Genomic DNA, 18,782 nt, shown 5'->3' on the forward strand with positions numbered 1-18,782 from the left:
CTTTTAGTTGAAACAGCTGGCTAAATTCTTTAATTCCCAATATGAATACTCATAAGGTTAACATGGGGAACTCCAGGGCCACTGGGGCGCAAGATGCGGAGCCCAAAAGGATTTTTGAGATAAGAATGCGTCTATATGTTAATCGGGAATGTGAGCTATCATCACACCAAATTTCAGCCCAATCCGACCAGTATTTATGCGTTTACTTGTCACAAACATATATACATCCAAACTTTCTCATTTATAATACAGTATTAGTAGGATAACGTCTAGGCTCCAAGGACTTCAAGGAGCTCCCATCGATGTATAATAACTCTACATACATCGGGAGTTATTATACATCGATGGGAGCTCAAAGGGCGTACAAACAGTCAAATGAAATGAGAAAAAGACCTTTGAATTACCCACCTTTGAATTACGCCAGGGTGAATTACCCATTTAGAATGTGTTTCTATTCAATTAGTTTACCAGGAAGTGAAAACAAATTAGGAAGAGAACACCTGGACGACCTGTCAATCAATTACTGTATCATATAATCTGTCAGTTATAACTGAAGGTGGGTTAGTTCCTCATCTAGATTGTGGGAATGTCGGTCGTCGAACCTTTCAGTAATCGTGTTATGAGGAGGTTATATCAGCTTTGTTCCCAGAGGAAACTGTTCATATACAGGGTGTTGCTAAAGCAATATATATATGAGCAGAACTGTTCATATACAGGGTGAATCTTGGTGTCCAGTATTAATTTCATAAACGTTGGTCTTGTAATGATGAAATGTGATTGTTTCCCATCAAAACAACCTTAGGTAGAATGACGTAAAAATACAGGATGCAACAAATCTAGAGGTTCACTAGTTCGAACCTCACAATTGTTGAACACAAATTTTGTCGTATTATACATAATTTAAAATTTATTATTAATTCAACTATCTTTATTTGTTTTCGAATGGCGGCTTTTTATGTGAAAAATGTTGTACCACAGACAATATAATACTTTAATGTTTAATGCTACTCTTTAATGTTACTTTAATGGTTTATTCCATTGTCTGTGGTTGTACTATGTTGAAAAACGCTGTATTTTTTAATAAGGATGTATCTGCTCCGATTAAAATTTCACATTTTAGCTTTATTTTGATATGCAACATTACAATATTAGCCTATTAAAAAATATATATTTTTTTTAGAAAATAGTTACATAGCCAGAACTTATAGCTCATGGCTACATATCTATAATAGATAAAACAGCATTGTATGGAAAATTGCATATAATTTTCGATGTACTGATATTCCAAATTACTTTCAAATTTCAAACTTTATCCATATCTCTTATAGTTTTTGAGTTATAAACTAAAACACGTTTTCCCGTATAAAGTGTTAATTGTTTGCAGTGTATTTGGTTTTTGCAGTGTAACATTTTACTTATCTTGCAATTTTGTTAGATTTTCGTGGAATTTGATATAAAATATTTCAAATAACCGCAATTTTAACCAAGAGATTTTATTCATATTTTGCATAAAGATAGCGGCCAATAACAAATTGTATAATCTCAACGCTGTAGCTCAAACCGTCCAGGAGTGAATGATTTGGCCAAACACATACAGACAGACCAAAAACGGAAAAAGGAACTAGACAGGAAATATGTTTATAAAACCATTATTTGCTTCGAGTAAATTATGTCCCAACCTTTTTTTGCACACCCTGTATCCCAATATAAAAAAATCTAGCTCTGAAATCTGATCCATTTAACTATTATGGAACTGGTTTCGTACTTTGTTACATGATCATTGATCTAATAATCCTGACAGAGTTCGACCATGAACGTGAACTGGTTCCGTACAATATCCCGTATCCTTTGTTGCATAACTGACCTTACAACTGGTTCGCACAAGAGTGAACACGTTCATACTTTACGAGGCGAGTCAGCTATACAGTTGTTAATCATGCGTTTCTTGTGGTTCATTGCATAGTCTAGGCGTAAATTTAGCGGCGGACTTACCAGCTAGTAACTATATAGTTTGATAGAAAGGTCCTGGAAAGGTTTATATACGTTTAACCACTATACAGGGTGTCCCGGAACTCTCTACATATATTTAAGGCCTTTAGGGCATTGTTGAGTAAGAAACATATCTAAAAAGGCATAAAAAATGGCGGGGCGTCTATTAAAAATGTTGTTTCTAAAATAGCTCTGAAACTGTTAATTTTACAAAAAGTTTTAAATGTCCGCCATTTTGTTTTATAAACTTGATTTTTTTATCATAATGTTTTATAGCTTTGTCTTGTTGTCATACATGTCTGTGCAAAGTTTCAATTTCGTCTCTTTAACCACTTTTTAGAAAGAAATTAATAAGTGAAAAACACTAAATTGCGGCTGTGTGAGTAACTAAGGACTTCCGAACAGATAAAATATGATATTAAGATATCTTTATTACTCAGGAACAATGCCCTAAAATATTGGTAGGGGTTCCGGGACACCCTGTATACAAAACGGTATACTATAATAATTCATCTCATAGGGGGGACGAACCACGAGGAGTAACTAAGTGGACAACCTGAAATGTAATTATAGGTTGTCAAGAGAATGTTGCCACCAAAGTTTCTTGTTTTTCAGCAATTTGAAACCTTGTTTACCAAATAAAACGGTCTAATCATAAACTCGTCCCCTAGTTATACAACCAAACAGTAAAGCACCTTATTAAATCAACCCTAAAATTATACAAGCAAGATTTCGTCGACACTAGCGATCAGTGTCGCCGCACATGAACTAGACACGAAAAACGAGCTTAAAAATTTACAATGGGATGAGAAGACTACTTGTGTTGGTTAGGGTGGTAATAGTCAGTGATAAAACTTTTACACAAGCGCAGCCTTACTATTAAATCGTTTTTTACACCATTTACACCATCAAACTAGCATCCTGGTAACAGCAATTATTGACGTTCTTATAGCAACACCACTGGAAGAAAAGCGTGATCCAACCTTTATGCAAGATCGGAGAAAATGAGTTAACGTCAGCAATTCACCTGTATTACCGTGACCTTGACAGAGGTCACGTGACTGTCCACCACGTGCAGCCGCAGCCCCATTAGTGTTACACAAGTCCAATATCAGCAATCAGCTGTTCTCACAATCAGCTGTTCTCATAATCAGCTGTTGTGTGCTAATGTTATTGTTTATGTCATTCAGATAGGGTTCATTGACTAAGATGAAACAGCTGCTGATGAAGGGTCTGGGTGGTATTTTCGTACCTGGTGGTTTATGATAATCGTAATAATTGTGGCGTTTATAATCCATTGAGCCTTCTATGGAGTTTGAATTGTCAATTAAGTTAAGGGTGAATAATATATACAATCTTTTGTAATTGCATTCTAATTTAGGTTGTTATGTACATAATTGACTTTCGTTATACTGCAGCAAAAACAGTACATGCATTAATGCATGCGTAATGTAATTTTTTATGCATGCATTGTGGGTCTAAAGTAGCATTTTTACACTCTAGGGAGTAAAAATCATTTTTAATCCCTAAGGAGTATAAATCAGCTGTACATTTCGATTGTGGCAATCGTATAGATCGAAATTATTTATCGATTGATTTATTAGGTAAGGTAACAGCCTATTGTTGTCGATCGACATATCGATGGTATAATGTACTGTAACAGAATCGTAATAGCCAAAATTATTGAATCATTTACTAAACAGCTGCTTATTTGCATTAGTAGAATTGAAAAAAAAAGCTGGAAGTCGTTTTGAGAGGTTATCTTTACATAAAAATTAGTTTCCTATCTTAGTTTGTTAATTAATAATGTAATATGACGAAAAATATAGTTCACCACACGGGCAAAAAGTGTCTTTTTAACCCTCGCTCATTTTCCGAACTCGGCTTCGCCTCGATCGTAAAACTAATAGTCTAACTAAAAGAGTCACTTTAGGTCTTAGTGATGAAATATACTATTTTGACACTGATACAATATGTGGTTGACTCACAGTAAAATATAAAAAAAAAAATCGACAGCTGGTCCATACAGATATGACTACTTATGCATTCAAAAGTCAATGCTGGTATTTTGTGACTGGTAATCAAAGTACAATACATAAGTTGTGATATAAATTCATATACAGGGTGTCCCAGAACTCTCTACCAATAGTTTAGGGCATTGTTCCAGGGTAGTTAACATACCTAAATATCATATTTAAATTGTCCGGAAGTCCTTCGTTACTCACACAGCCACCAAATTTTGTTTTTTTTTAAGTTATTAATTTGTTTCTAAGGAATGGTTAAGCATACGAAATTGAAACTTTGCAAAGCTACCAAAAAATTATGACAATTTTTAAAATTCATAAAACAAAATGGCGGCCATTTAAATTGTGTTTTTTAAATAACTTGAAAACCTTTGATTTAAAAAAAATTTACAAGAATAACTTTTTTAAAACAATTATATTACAAATCGATTGACACCTTAATTTTGAAGATTGGACAAGTATTAACTGAGATATGGTAGTTTTAGTGATACGTGACCGCTTTCAGCATGCGCTGCAACTAACCTCCAGCGGTTACGAAGAAAAAAATTAATACAGTAACTTAAAAAAACAAAATGGCGGCTGTGTGAGTAACTAAGGACTTCCGGACAATTTAAATATGATATTTAGGTATGTTAAATACCCAGGAACAATGCCCTAAAATATTGGTAGAGAGTTCCGGGACACCCTGTATATGTTTTAAGTTTATCGGGAAACATATTTTTTGTTCACGCCACTATTATTTAAACGTTATCAACGCATTCATACAGTCCCCAAGGTTCGCATTGTAGTTTGCAAGGTCAGATTCTATGAGAAGACTTACCAATGAGCAAAAACTGACTCACGGTCACGGCTCAAACTTCGTGTTCTAAAAAATATCGCAAACTAGTAAAGAAGTAGGATAATCGATTTACTAAAAAATTAAGGTGCGTTGTAAGTGAATTTTAGGACATGAGAAAAGCTTTAATGATCCAAGCTCATGAGCTTTAATGAGTCCAATCACAGTTATATATGTAAAATATTGTGTTTGGGTTAAAAATCTGAAAGAAAAAAGTCGGAGGAAAATTTAACAGGTAGCATAGACAGCCACTACAAAGTAGCAATTTCGATTTTATTTGACAAAAACTAATGAATCAAAATCAAAAGCTAACAGATATTTTTCCTGCAGTTACCTAACAATGTACACGTTCTCTCACTGATTTGAGAAAGCAAAGTGGCCAATTCGCTCATCAGTGAGACAATGTTAACATTGTCTCACTGATGAGCGAATTTGCGCGAAATACGTTGGCAGCACTGGCTGTAAATCAGCTGGTCAGCTGTCGTACTGTTGTATTTGTTACTTCACATTAAATGTCATATTAAGAGCTGTGTAAAAATATGCTACGTTTCTTTACCTATTTATTTGTTTTATGGTACTGTATGAAAAATATAATGTGCAACACGAGTGCAAAGTGCAATTGCTCACTAGTTGCATAAATAACTATTTACTAATATTGTAACCAACTAAAAATAAGCCGTTATTATTTGAAAATAAACTAAAATACGTTTTTGTTGTAAAAATCTGTACCTTACATACTGGTAATACAGAATTTAAAAAATGAAATCTTTGTAATTGGAATGGTTTATTTTTCACCCAATAAAACAAACCTCTTTATAATTCAAATGTTTTTGCTTGTCCCACCATTTTCGAACTATCAAGACTCTACTGTAATATGTATAGGGGGAGAAAGTAAAAAGTTATCTTATCAACATCCATGTCAATCGCGTCCCGCCCATATACCGTATGAGTACACTACTACAGGTGCGTATTTATTTTTTTCTAGAGGTCGTCCAGTGGTTGAAACTCAAAAAAATAAATGCAATGTGACTTCTAAATGTTCACCCCACGCTGTAAATATAACATGTAATTGGAATTTATTTTGATGTTCTCTTTATATTTCGTTGTTATTTCGTCACCAGAATGACAACCCATAAGGCCCATGTATTTTTTTAAAATTACAAATCCATTGTTGTGCTTATTTTAAGCCTATTTCAATTTGTAAAGGGATTCTGCACAACTACATAGAACAGCATGCGTAGAATTGCCCTGCGATGCACACTAGCTGAGAGAAATTTTTTAAGAAACATGCTTGCCTATATATGTGATATTTATTTATTTTATTAGGATATTTATTTTATTACTAGCAGTTACCCGGCGCGCGTTGCTGCGCTAACAAAATACATCTGTCCGTGTGAAAAGCATGTTTTTTCTACATTTAAACCGACGACAGTCAGGGGTTGCCCTAGTGCCTTATAATGGTGATTGCGAAAGCAAGACACTAAGGAAATTGTAGTTGCTTAAATTCAGAGGGTAATTCGGATGAAATCACCAGTATTCTAATGATTAAGACTATTTCTCCCTTAAACCTACCACTGATAATTTTTGCTTTAATCAATTTTGACGTCATTTTTTTAATCGTTAGTCTGGTAACTTTGTACAGCTTAAGTGAATTTAAGTTTCGCATTAGTATTATTGGAGTTCCTTCTTTTAATGACAGTAATGTGGTGGGTTGATGACAAATTGGGAGGCATTTGAATACCCGAGATAGCACGCACGATTATTATTCACTTAATAATTTATGTTAGATTGTGTGGGTATAGACCGAAAGATAAAAATATTAAGGCATTGTCATCCCTTTTATTGTTTACAATACTTTGATAAAGGTTTTTATGTTTTCAATATTTAACATTGGAGAATTTAAAAGTTTTTGAGTGCACAGATGTGCTGTGATTGGGGTTTATTACATTTGGACTTATTCAAAAGTAAAATAGTTTTCTGTGCTGCAATATGTAGAAATACTGTGGCACTATTTCAAATCATGACTAATGCTAATACAGAATGTTGTGATTATTCAAACCTACAAAACAGTTGGTGAAAGTAAACATCTGCTTTTAAATTATATTTATTTGTAAACACTGTAGATCAAAAAGTCTGACATTGGCCGACTTAAAACCCTCTGGGGCAGAGCCCTTTTGACGGATCTGCATCAAACTTCACTCGAACCATCCTTGAAAGATGCTTATTAATGCCTGAAAGTTTCATTACAATCTGCCGAGCGGTTTTGGAGTCCATAACATGTATACACACACACACATACATACATACATACATAGTTCCTCTTTTATAGATATAGATTATTTATTTTGGATGTAGGATATTTATTTCTCGAACGTAAACTTCTACACCCGTCTACATAGCCGCATATTTATAAGGTCAATGATTGGTCGAGGCAATCGTTTAGTGGACCAGTGACAAGTGTTGTATTGGTGTTTGTATTATATTGGAGTTAGTGTTGTATTGTCGGACTAGGTCCAAGGCTCGGCTGTGACGTAGGTAACGACCTCCAGCTCTCACATAATATCATCACTCTCTTCTACTGCCGAGTCCTGGTTCAGTTGGCACAATTGCTTCAGATTAAGTTGGCACACGCATAAGTTCATTGTACACATAAAAAAACCTTCAAGCGCATAGAATGTACTTGCATCACATAATATCATCACTCTCTTCTACTGCCGAGTCTTGGTTCAGTTGGCACAATTGCTTCAGATTCAGTTGGCACCATGTTGGCACACGCATAAGTTCATTGTAGACATAAAAAACATTCAATCGCCTAAGATGTACTTGCATCACATAATATCATCACTCTATTCTACTGCAGAGTCTTGGTTCAGTTCGCACAATTGCTTCAGATTTAGTTGGCACACGCAAGTTCATTGTAGACATAAAAAACCTTAAATCACCTAAGATGTACTTGCATAACATAATTTCACCACTCTTCCACTGCCGAGTCCTGGTTTAGTTGGCACGTTTTCTTCAGATTTAGTTGGCACACGCATAAAATAAAAACCTTCAATCGCCTAGAATGTACTTGCACTTACTCATGTTGAAATAAAATCGGAAAACATAAAGGTTTTCTAATAATACGACGCAGTAAGCCAAAGCTAATCTAAAGTCCATCTCGTACAATGAAGAGGCGAAAATCCACCTGGAAGGAAATTATTGACTATTTGATAGCTAAAAAATTTGCATAACAGTTGAATAAAATAATCTTAAGAAATAGAGCATGTGGTTTTAATATGTGTTTACCTAATACTAGCTGTACCCGCGGGCTTTGCCCCGTAACTTCATAAGTGAGTTCGTTCGCATGGCTCAATCACGTCCTGGTTGAAGTTCGTTCGCTACGCTCACTCACTTTTAGGTTAGAGCTCGTTCGCTGCGCTAACTCGCCTCCAGGTTGAACCCGTCAAACCGAAACAGGTGTTACACTAATTTACAATGCAGCGTCTAGGGCTTATTGTCATCAGCTGATCCATAAGGATGACAGTATGTCCATCATGGGAGTACCGTATGTTTTGTCTATGGTAGTACTTAACCGATTTTTAGAGTTGATGTGTAATTTTAAAGTTCACGATCCTGCGAAAGGAGGAATGCTAACTAAAAAATAATCCTTAAGGGCTTCCCCCTTTGGCCCATTTCTGGAATTCGCTTTCAAAGATCCAATAATACTGACCAATTTTCTTCAATAAAGTTTTATGTGGATTATAGGAAAAACTACTTATATGTTATAACTGGACTACATTAATGTTTTTAAATAGCCTTACACATAACAACAATGTCACCTAAATGGTTCTACGATTCAGAAATTACAAGAAACACAATTGTGATTTACTATGAAAGACGCAAAGCGATATGTTGTTTCAATATTTGTACGACCAATGAGCACACAAGAACTGACTTGATAAGAGTGTTCTGTATGTACTGTGTTTAATATTAACCTTGCAAAATGTTTGGGCCTCAATAACTGTATTATTTGCATTCTAATAGTTATTAAAAGAAAGCGCGACTTTATCTGATTAAACAGATTTATGATATATTTTTGTAGTTAGAGGTACTAGCAAGGATTCACTAGGGTTTTATACAACCATACACAAAAGAATTAAATATAGACTGACAACCATGCTGCGGTTACCATGGTTACCATAGGTTCTGGCGCACACCGTAAGCGCCATGTAGTTACACGTAGCGCGTACTCCATAACATGGCGCTCCCAGCGGTGTGCGCCAGAACCTATGGTAACCATGGTAACCGCAGCACAGCTGTCAGTCTATATTTAATTCTTTTTGTCTATGGTCCAACTAAGCAGACAGTGAAATACAAATGTATTGTCAAACAGTTAATTTTATATTATACTCTTACTAAGTAATTATTTAATTTCATAAGTACTCCATCAGTTAAATATAATCATTTAAGCAGTAGAAAAATAGAAAATCATCTCACAATGCAATGAAAAGCTTTTAACCAAGTTTTAAAAGAAATAATCATTTCGCTTATAAATTCGTGTCCTTCAAGTTATTTAACTTTGTTGTAAGAGCTAACTACCTAATTACACGTCGAAACAATGTTTTTAAATAGGTTTAGAACAAGTCGTAAAAATGTTATTCAATGGAAAAACTTTTTGCTTAATTGTTTACCTTGAGCGAAAACAATTATCTATGAACATTTGAACACTTTACACAAATGACACTCTTGACTGAGACCAGTGAAGTTGACAGTTCGTAGGTTTGTATAGTCAATGGTTTGATGTTGAACAATGCCAGATAATTGAGAAGAAATCTTAGCATGTCAAGTTGATCCAGACGGCGCTTATCAGTAAGCTATCAATTATTTGGTTTTGAAAAGTCTTTGTTAGGAAATATAAAAATCTATAAACTCAATACATCACGCGTTTTCACTGTTACATTCCTTTTTCGTCCTTTATATTTAATCGATTTTAATAATTAGGCGTCATTTTAAACCTTTGAACCAGTGGAGTGACGAATGGTAACTAAAGGGATAATTTCTTTTGGGCTTCGCCCCCTTGGCGTTTATTAATTCATAGAGATGACTTTTAAAGCTCCAGTAATGCTGACCAACTTATCAAAAACACCAAATTCAAAAACATCGAAAAAAATACTTAAATATAACGATTTTTTGTTGAAAAATGAGGCCAACCTGACTAGATTAGCCTTACTCTACCGAATTTTACAACTAATATTAGTGATATTTTTTTCTTTTTTTTTAACTTAGTGTCATATAAAAGGAAATTTCAAATGCTAAATTAAATTGTTCTTGATATTTCTTCATTAAGTCAGAATTTTTTTTTAATTGAAATAAATTAAAATCTCCGCCATTTTGAAAATTTTAATTGGATCAAGACAATTTCTGTCTATAATGGGTCTCTCCTACCTTCACATACATACCAAGTTTAAAAAAAGATCGGTTGGAAGAATCCAAAGATAAAAATGTTTATGTGAAAGTTTCTTTTAATGGAAACGCGTCTTGAGGTGTAACCCTAAAAAGAGAATGTGTTAAAAGTGAATAACAAAAGTAGTTCCCAAAAAATTTACAGAGGAGCAATATTTAGAAAAGCAATTCTTTAAGAAACCCAAACTTCATGTTTTTTTTTAAACAAAGTGACCTCTCCAAACCTCTCCAAAAAGCTACGGAATAAAGTTTTTTTCAATTGAAATTTAAAAATAAAAATGCAGTTTTTATCTCTAAATCGAACTTTGAACGGAAATCCCAAAAATGTGCAAGTCATTAATCGACGATCACAATAATGTAAACCACACGGCGTTCAAAGTTCTACAAATATCAATAAAAATGTTTACGATGAAGCTTATCGACGGCCTAGGACTTTTGAATGGACCAAACCAACTATAGGGAGGCTGGTAAACTAATCTGTCACTAGTTCAAAGTATCTGGGAGAAAAAATGAGAACTAAACAATAATGATGAAATATTTACGTGAACTGTTGATACCCAGTTATAATAACTATGCTATGCACCATAACAAGGAAAACTTGTAATACTGTATAGAAGGGTGGGTTCATCTAAAAAAATGTGTTACCAGCAATAACATTTAAGAAATTATGAATTATTGTGCATTGGTTGAATAAAATTATAATCTATGGCGGTATCTTTGTCGTCGCCGTAATAAGTACGCTACATAAAACAATTATGTATTATCACAGAATATAGAATCTATTTTCTTTAGTATTATGCAAGGTTTTAGACATTATCAGAATTAAGAAAAAAATTACGCGTAAAAATACGTAATTTGTAGTACGAAATTAAAGACAACTACTGAGACTCACATTCTAAAATGAAGTAGTGAATAACGTATGCCTCGGTAGCCTAATTAATTACATAATGAAAATTATAAACAAATTACAAACCTAAACCTTTAACGATAACGATTTTTTTACAAAATCATTTTATATGCCTACTCCAATACGAATACGTTCGTTTGTAAGATTCATCTCGAAATCGATTAGGATTGTATTTATAATCCATTAATGTATACAAATGTATTGAATACTGCATGTTGCACAAATTTGTCTTAAATTGGAATAATTCAGTAATACTATCATATGAAAAAATAAAGAATGGAAAACATACAATAATTTAAATTATTTAAATCCTACTAATATTATAAATGAGAAAGTTTTGATGTATGGATGTATGGATGTATGGATGTATGGATGTATGTTTGTGACAAGTAAACGCGAAAAATACTGGTCGGATCGGGCTGAAATTTGGTGTGATGATAGTTCACATTCCCGATTAACATATAGACGCATTCTTATCTCAAAAGTCCTTTCGGGCTCCGCCCCAGTGGCTCTGGAGTTTCCCATGTTAACCTTATGAGTAATCATATTTAAAAGGAATAAAATAATTTTGACAGCTGTTTCAACTACACAAGTTGGTTCTATGATATTAAATAGCATTAAAAAGTTATAAGGTTTACCAACAGGGTGCAGTACTATTAACTTTTTTGCATTTTGTGTCCTCTTCCCGTTGCAAAGCACGTGTACAACAGCTAGTATTAAATAATTTAATTTTTAATAGCGGTAGTTATAAATGTCCTTGCAGCCCTTAATTAATGTAAAAAAATTAATAAACAAATTTTAAACCTGCAGCGAATATTTTAAATTCAATACTAAACCAAAATAATGCATAAATAGGGTACAAAAGTGATAGTTAACGGGGCAAAAAAATTGTAGCAGAGCGTGGTTTCGATCCACGGACCTCTGGGTTATGGGCCCAGCACGCTTCCACTGCGCCACTCTGCTGTTGTGGTTGGGGCAAAAATACCGCTACTCGAGCAATACCTGTGTAGTGAATGCTTGTGTTCAGAATTGCCTTGTGTGTCAATTCGCTAATAAACGAATGGTTCGCATTAGACCAAAATCTCTACTTCGTATTCTGAATCATTCACACGAATGCAACTATAAAATTAGACCAAGATTCCGTTTTATAACTCGGTTACAATTAATAATACTGTAAAACTAAAAGCCGACATGAAATAGTGACAAACCCAAGGATTTAACCGACCCTTGAACATCGTATTGAACACAATAGAAATTAAAGATAGGCCTAGGGGATTTTTCAATCCAGGAGTTTACTTGGTGTTATTACACGTAAAACAAACAACACCAAACACTTTCACATGTCCGAATTAATTGACAATTATGAAATCAAGTAGGCATTATTATATGTGGTGAATTAATGTATTACGGTACTGCAATTTGATTCATGTTTTAAAAATCAGAGTTGGTTAAAGCCTCTTTTCTGGTTATGAAGGGGGATTTCATTCAAAATAATTGAGCAAATATTAAAACTACTAGTCAGTACACTGGTTGATAAGCTACATGGAAAATAAATAGTGAAAGAAGTTTAAACTCAAGCTAAATATTGCAAAATTATTTTTTTTTTTACCAAAAAGTTCAATTAAATTATTTCTAGAAGAAGGGAGTTCAAGAGATTATGTAAAACCGTGAGCATTTCTTAATCTAAGAAAATATTACCATAGATAAAGTAATATAATTAAGAAATAGTAGAACCTCGATAACAAGACTCTCATGGGGATTATTAAATCAGACTTGTTACCAAGGTTGACTTCTTATTGAGGTTTTAATAAGGGGTAAAATAAAATCAAGGGGATTTAAAAATTACACTTGTTATCAAGGGTGACTTGTTATCGAGGGTCTTCTTATCAAGGTTCTACTGTATATTTCTTCATCTATGATATTACCACAGAGAAGCATTGAAATTATTCTGTTTAATTTATTAGGTACCTATGTGAACCAGCAGTTATTTCAATTGTAAGACTTCATGTATTTTAGTGATTTATTGATCAATTAAAAATATTCCTAGTTATAGCATCGTTATTCCTATAATGAAAAACGACATGCGGAGAGCGCCTTCAAATCATATTGCAATAACCGCAACACTCAACTGTAGCTATGTTGCCTTAAACGACTAGCAGGCACTAGAAAGGTAATACAGTACTATACCAAGTTTCGCTTACCAAGCCTCGCTCCGCTCAAATTTTGAGATTTTAACCCCTCAAACTAAAAAACCAAAATTCATAAACAATTTAAACATTTTGGTTCAAACTAGTGATCGTGGGCACAACCTCTAACGAAAATATTCCCCAAATCTGTCTAGTCATTAGTTAATGTACAAATTAATTTCACATGGAATCATCCATTTGAAAATAATACTATTTTGTACTCCATTATTCTTGGATTAAAAACGTATAATATTGATAAATAAAAAAATTAAGTGAATAAAATTCTATAGCATAAAATGTTACACTTGTATCGCGACGCAGATAAACATATGGCAAACAGTGAGGCAAATAAAAATATGCCAGTAGTAATGCAGATAAATTATATTATAATTATGGAGTAAATTGAAACGTAAATAGCCTTGTGTAGGTTTCAGTAGTTGGTAGGCCATATTCACGAAGGGGTTGCTTCTCAAACTAACCAAACAATGCTTAGGCCCATCTTACTAATTTTTTGCGTAAGTTAATAATTTTATTTATTCTAACTAACAATAATTTCACTAAGTATATTCAAAAATTTTATTGCATTATTATAAGTGTATTTATTATTATAAGTGTATTTTTGTTTAAGTAGTATAATTTTTATCAGTCGTAATCATAAAACTATCTATTTATTGTTTAAAAACATTTTTTTAAGATGGAAAAATCCTTCCCGGACGGTCTATAATATACAGACAGAAAGATTTATAAAAAAAATATATATATTTTTTTACATCTGTAGTTATAGAATGTTGTAAATAGTTGACCTATGCAGCACATTTGTCCAAAAACTTTTTTTACTTAAAAAATTGTTTTTGTAAATTTTTTTATTCTTCTATATTTACATTCCTAGTAGATCATTTAAAGATATAATTGAATAATATACCGTTTTTACGAAGATTTATGTTGATATTTATAATAAACTATAACAATAGATGGCGTAATAACGGGCGGATATATCCGCCTATCGTCCGCTATGCACCAAATGATAGCGGATATATCCGCCTATACTCCAGGAAGGGTAAATAAAACCCCGTTTGATCAAGCAATGCCAAACAGATTGTTAGAAGAGTCAGACTATATTTTTATCCAGATTTTTATATATACATATAAATTGTTATATTGACGATTGTATTTGAATTTTTTTACTGATTACACGATCACAGGACCTCTACATAAAGTTTTTTTATGTGCTGATTTAAAAATGGTTTAATGTGTTTAACGGATATTAAATTCCTTTACAGACGTTCGCACTTTGTGACGCTTATGGTAAGTAGTCTTACAAAATTTATAATTGCTGATGTAACAATTTGACGACTGACACCATGTTTTCTCCATGATAGCTAGGTTGGCAGGGTGAATTGTGCCACAAGCCAGTGGGGCTTAGCATAAGCACATCTTTTTGAAAATATTTATGATAATTGGGTCAAAATGGAAATTAAACTTGTCTTATGGATATTTAACATGGGGACAAATTTTTAAGCTTACAACAGCCACCCTGACCAAGCTACTGGACCGATTAACACGCGGGTTGTACCAAAAGAAAGGTTATCGGTCCTATATGTGCAGGTTGTATTTGTATTTTGAGAATATGTGTGGTCAAAAATGGAATTTTAACTTTTCTAATGGAGATTTAACAGGGGGCTAATTCTATATACTAATAGACAAACATGTTTATTGAAACACTTTTTTTCAGCTCTTGTGAATCGCAGGGAAAATCTTAAGTTACACATACGCCAATGGTACAAGTTTTTTGAAAACAATTATTCTTAGTTCAATGTACCAGTACAGCAATATGTGCAAACAAAAATACCATTTATTTCGTAAAGTTTATCGTAGGCCTACACAATCACAAGTATCAAGTTCAATTATTCAAATATTCAAAAGTATTCAAATTTCAAACTTATAACTTAATTACGTCAGCATATCTTAACAATATATCATTACATTATATTCAGTAATATTATTGCGTAGACTACTTTTATATTTTCTGTAACATTTATTTAACGGTACTTTCGTATTATACAGAGGCCACCCAAATACAGCGCGCTGCAGCGGTTAGGTTAGGTTGGGTTATCATATTTTTTATGGCTCCTCTGGTATCGTTCGATTCATAACGAAACGAGAAAAGTTCTACAAACATATTTATGATAACCCAACCTAACCTAACCGTCACCGCAACGCGCTGTAAAATAAGTGACCTCCGTATCATACGAAAGTACCCTTGCTTAACATTTTAAAGTTTACTGTTTGGAAATAGTCAAATTATGATTTTGAAGTCAATGCCGTTATTGTAGCTCTCTGTGAACTGAAACAGGAGAACGATTCGTTATTAAAGAGTCGTTTCAGAGCCTAGTTCAGATTATCTCTCCCTTCCCTCCGGTCACACCCCTATTTGTCCCTAACTTTCCGTGTCCCCAACTTTCCTTATCCACATCTTTCATAAACTCTTGGCAACGTCGCGCCGGCCTGCCCATTGCTATGGTAATAACAGACGCTCCATTGTGAATACTGTAGTGCAACGGGTGCTTCACTAGGCCGGGTCTGCGGCGTTGCCAAATCTACCTCGCCGCGGCATTGTTTTACAGAATGTTACATCAATGACATAAACAAACTTTTTAAAAAACCAATTTTGTAACTTTTCTTTTTTAGTAAGATTTATGATCAGCGGTTATGAAATGCAGAAAAGAATCGAAAGTCATAAAAGCACACTAATCGAACTTTCAAAAGAATCTTTTGGAAACGAATTTGAATTGGTCTGCTATGAGGAGAAATGGGTTAAGTGGAGACTTTTGAAGTGGTTTCCAAAAAGAATAAAATGCAGTGCCTTCCTGGAAAAGCTGACTTACGAGGTAGATGGGAAGAAAGCGTTGGTGGACTGGTATCTTGTTGACGGATGTCAAAAAGAAGCATCTAAGACTATACTACAAGTAACAGCTCCTGAGTTGAACCAAATTCAAGTGAAATACCGCACAGTGGGGTACAATTATATGATTGAGGACAAAACCCAGTACTATGATCGATACTCTTCTCAATCCTCGGTTGATATCAAAAGATCGCCAACTTGACACTGAAGAAACTGAATGTATGGTCGCAGTAAACGTTTTGTTGAATGAAATGTCTTTTTATCAATCTATATTCCATTCCCTGAAAATAGGAGACCTATTAATTCTTTAATACTTTTCGATGAAATGGCGACCATACAAAGTAGGTATTTTAAGCCAAGTATGAATGGAGATGAGTGTAGGATGAGTGGCGCGATCTTGTAGTCTTGTTAGTGACTAAGGCCACAGAAAACATACTAAGGCCGACATATTCCTTAGACACAGCTGTTTGAGGGTCGTATCACAGACAATGGAAATTAAAGTATTATATTGTCTGTGGTCGTATGATACTCTAGGGTACCTTAGTCCGCCCAAGGCAACAATTAACAACAGTCGTCTTTGATAAATAGAATAGGGACGATAAAAGTAGATTTTTATGAACGAAGTGCAATTTTTGCAAAATTGTTTATATATTGTATTAAGGACATTCTGTGTAAAGTCACACACGTGCTAAATTTGATCTAGATCGGAATCTGTCATGGTTGCTTGTTAACTCTTACATGTGTAAAAGACTTTTAAAAAGTAAACACCCTAGTCGAAATACAGAGACAAATTTGGACAAATTTGTAGTACTAACTGACACCGCTTCGTGCTTTTCGCTCAATTAATTAACAGTCCTGTCTAAAAAGGGACATTCTTAGTCAGTAACAAGACTACAAGATCGCGCCACTCATCCTAAACTCATCTCCATACTCCGCTTAAAATACATACATTCGTATGGTCACCGTTTCAGAGTATACTCTTTAACCTAGCCTACTATTTAAATAAAGAACTGATCTGACTATCCTAAGGAAATATTTTTGTGAAAATCCAACTAGGCAAATGAAAATTCGCTTATCCAGGTTTGCTGCTACTGGGGTATTTTCGACATTATATATTATTGGAAGTAAATGAAACTAACTAAAAGAAAATACAAACGTTGAGCAGACTTGCGCAATACATATATTTTCAAGTAACGTATTCAACTCCGCACTAAACCGCACCAGTAAACAGGAAGTGAATGCATGATAAAGCCTAGAGTTTGTGAGTAATGCGATGTAGAGCGACGCAAATCCGGGCTGACTCACAACAACTACGCACGACGCGACGAATGCTTGAATAGGTGTCCGTATCTATCCAGTCTAAGGAAAATGTCCGTTTTAGACTGAATATCAGAAGTCCAGTCGTTAAGATGAGCGTAAGCGGTTTGACGCAAACGGGTGTTTTTTTAGACCCTATCTTTAGGGGAGAGATAGTCGAACGTCTAAAGTTAGGACTCTTGCGTCAACCGCCCCAACAGTGCTTTGTGTGTAAATATTGCCACCGGACTGTGAAAACGTAGTAAACCTACTGATCTGTCAGTTAACACGCTACAACAGCGATTGAGCGATTACAGAATATATAATTTTACTTCAGCGGTCGTTGCGCTATATATAATATGTATATATATATATATATATATATATATATATGGCGCTATACAAAACACCAATAACACAGCAAGTGACGCATAAAGTGACGTAGAAAACCATCTCACCATTAACTTGTGGATACTGAAGTAGACATACCATCTGTATAGATCAACCATCAGTTTTATCAAATGCACCACAGCAAGCCTGCAGACTAAGAAAATTTATATTTGTCTCATAGGATTTTAACCATTAATCCATAATATTGCCAAATGTATTGCCTATTTAAATATATTTAAGTTTATGATAATTTGATGAGTACAAATGGGTGTCACAGGGAACAAAAAGTCAAATGCAACAGGGACATAGTCAATTATTATTTTAATACTCTCTTATGGCCATGGCTTGTAAAGTTTGTATGTCATTTTCACGAATACACTTAATATTAGTTTGCCAAATTGACATAAACCACATGTTAGAAATTCTTTTATTGGGGATTTTTAAATGTTAATTGTGAGTTAATAACTTTTCCCATAGCATAGAACATAATTATTCTCTTTAGCGTTCTTCTACCGTTTAGCGAAGTTCAGAAAATACTTCAAGTTCTACTTTACAAAACAACTAAACTTATTAGTTTAGGACGGGCATTAATTGCGCCAACTGACCTAAGTCAGGTAGTCGGGTATTCCGGAATTGGGCCAACTACTCCAGGGAGCCACCCGATATGTTCATTAACTGGGCGACAAGGGGCAGCCCTCTTTGACTGTATAATTGAGTAGGTTAGGTAAGGTTAGGTTAGGTTATGATGACACGTAAACAAGGTTATTCCTTCTGCCGGCAACTCGCCCTATAGGCAAATTTTCCATCA

At 34.1% G+C, this 18,782-nt stretch overlaps 2 protein-coding genes and 1 non-coding gene across 7 annotated transcripts in view; 1 reads left to right on the plus strand and 2 right to left on the minus strand.

Annotated features, from left to right (window-relative positions):
• LOC128991379 (inositol-trisphosphate 3-kinase homolog) overlaps positions 1–18,782 on the minus strand; it is a 194,008-nt gene that overhangs the window by 100,440 nt on the left and 74,786 nt on the right. The window lies entirely within an intron of this gene.
• Trnam-cau (transfer RNA methionine (anticodon CAU)) lies at positions 12,092–12,163 on the minus strand. The gene has a single exon. It is a non-coding gene; the product is annotated as a tRNA-Met (tRNA).
• On the plus strand, positions 13,837–16,540 carry LOC128991419 (uncharacterized). The gene is made up of 3 exons (XM_054414282.1): positions 13,837–13,901; positions 14,667–14,691; positions 16,075–16,540. Exons 1-3 carry the CDS (start codon positions 13,872–13,874, stop codon positions 16,488–16,490), a joined length of 471 nt encoding a protein of 156 aa, XP_054270257.1. The 5' UTR covers positions 13,837–13,871; the 3' UTR covers positions 16,491–16,540.

This window comes from Macrosteles quadrilineatus, unplaced genomic scaffold (assembly GCF_028750875.1).
Source record: "Macrosteles quadrilineatus isolate MER2022 unplaced genomic scaffold, UCM_ALF_1.0 Scaffold_1__1_contigs__length_201487025, whole genome shotgun sequence".
NCBI classification, from domain to species: Eukaryota; Metazoa; Arthropoda; class Insecta; order Hemiptera; family Cicadellidae; genus Macrosteles; species Macrosteles quadrilineatus.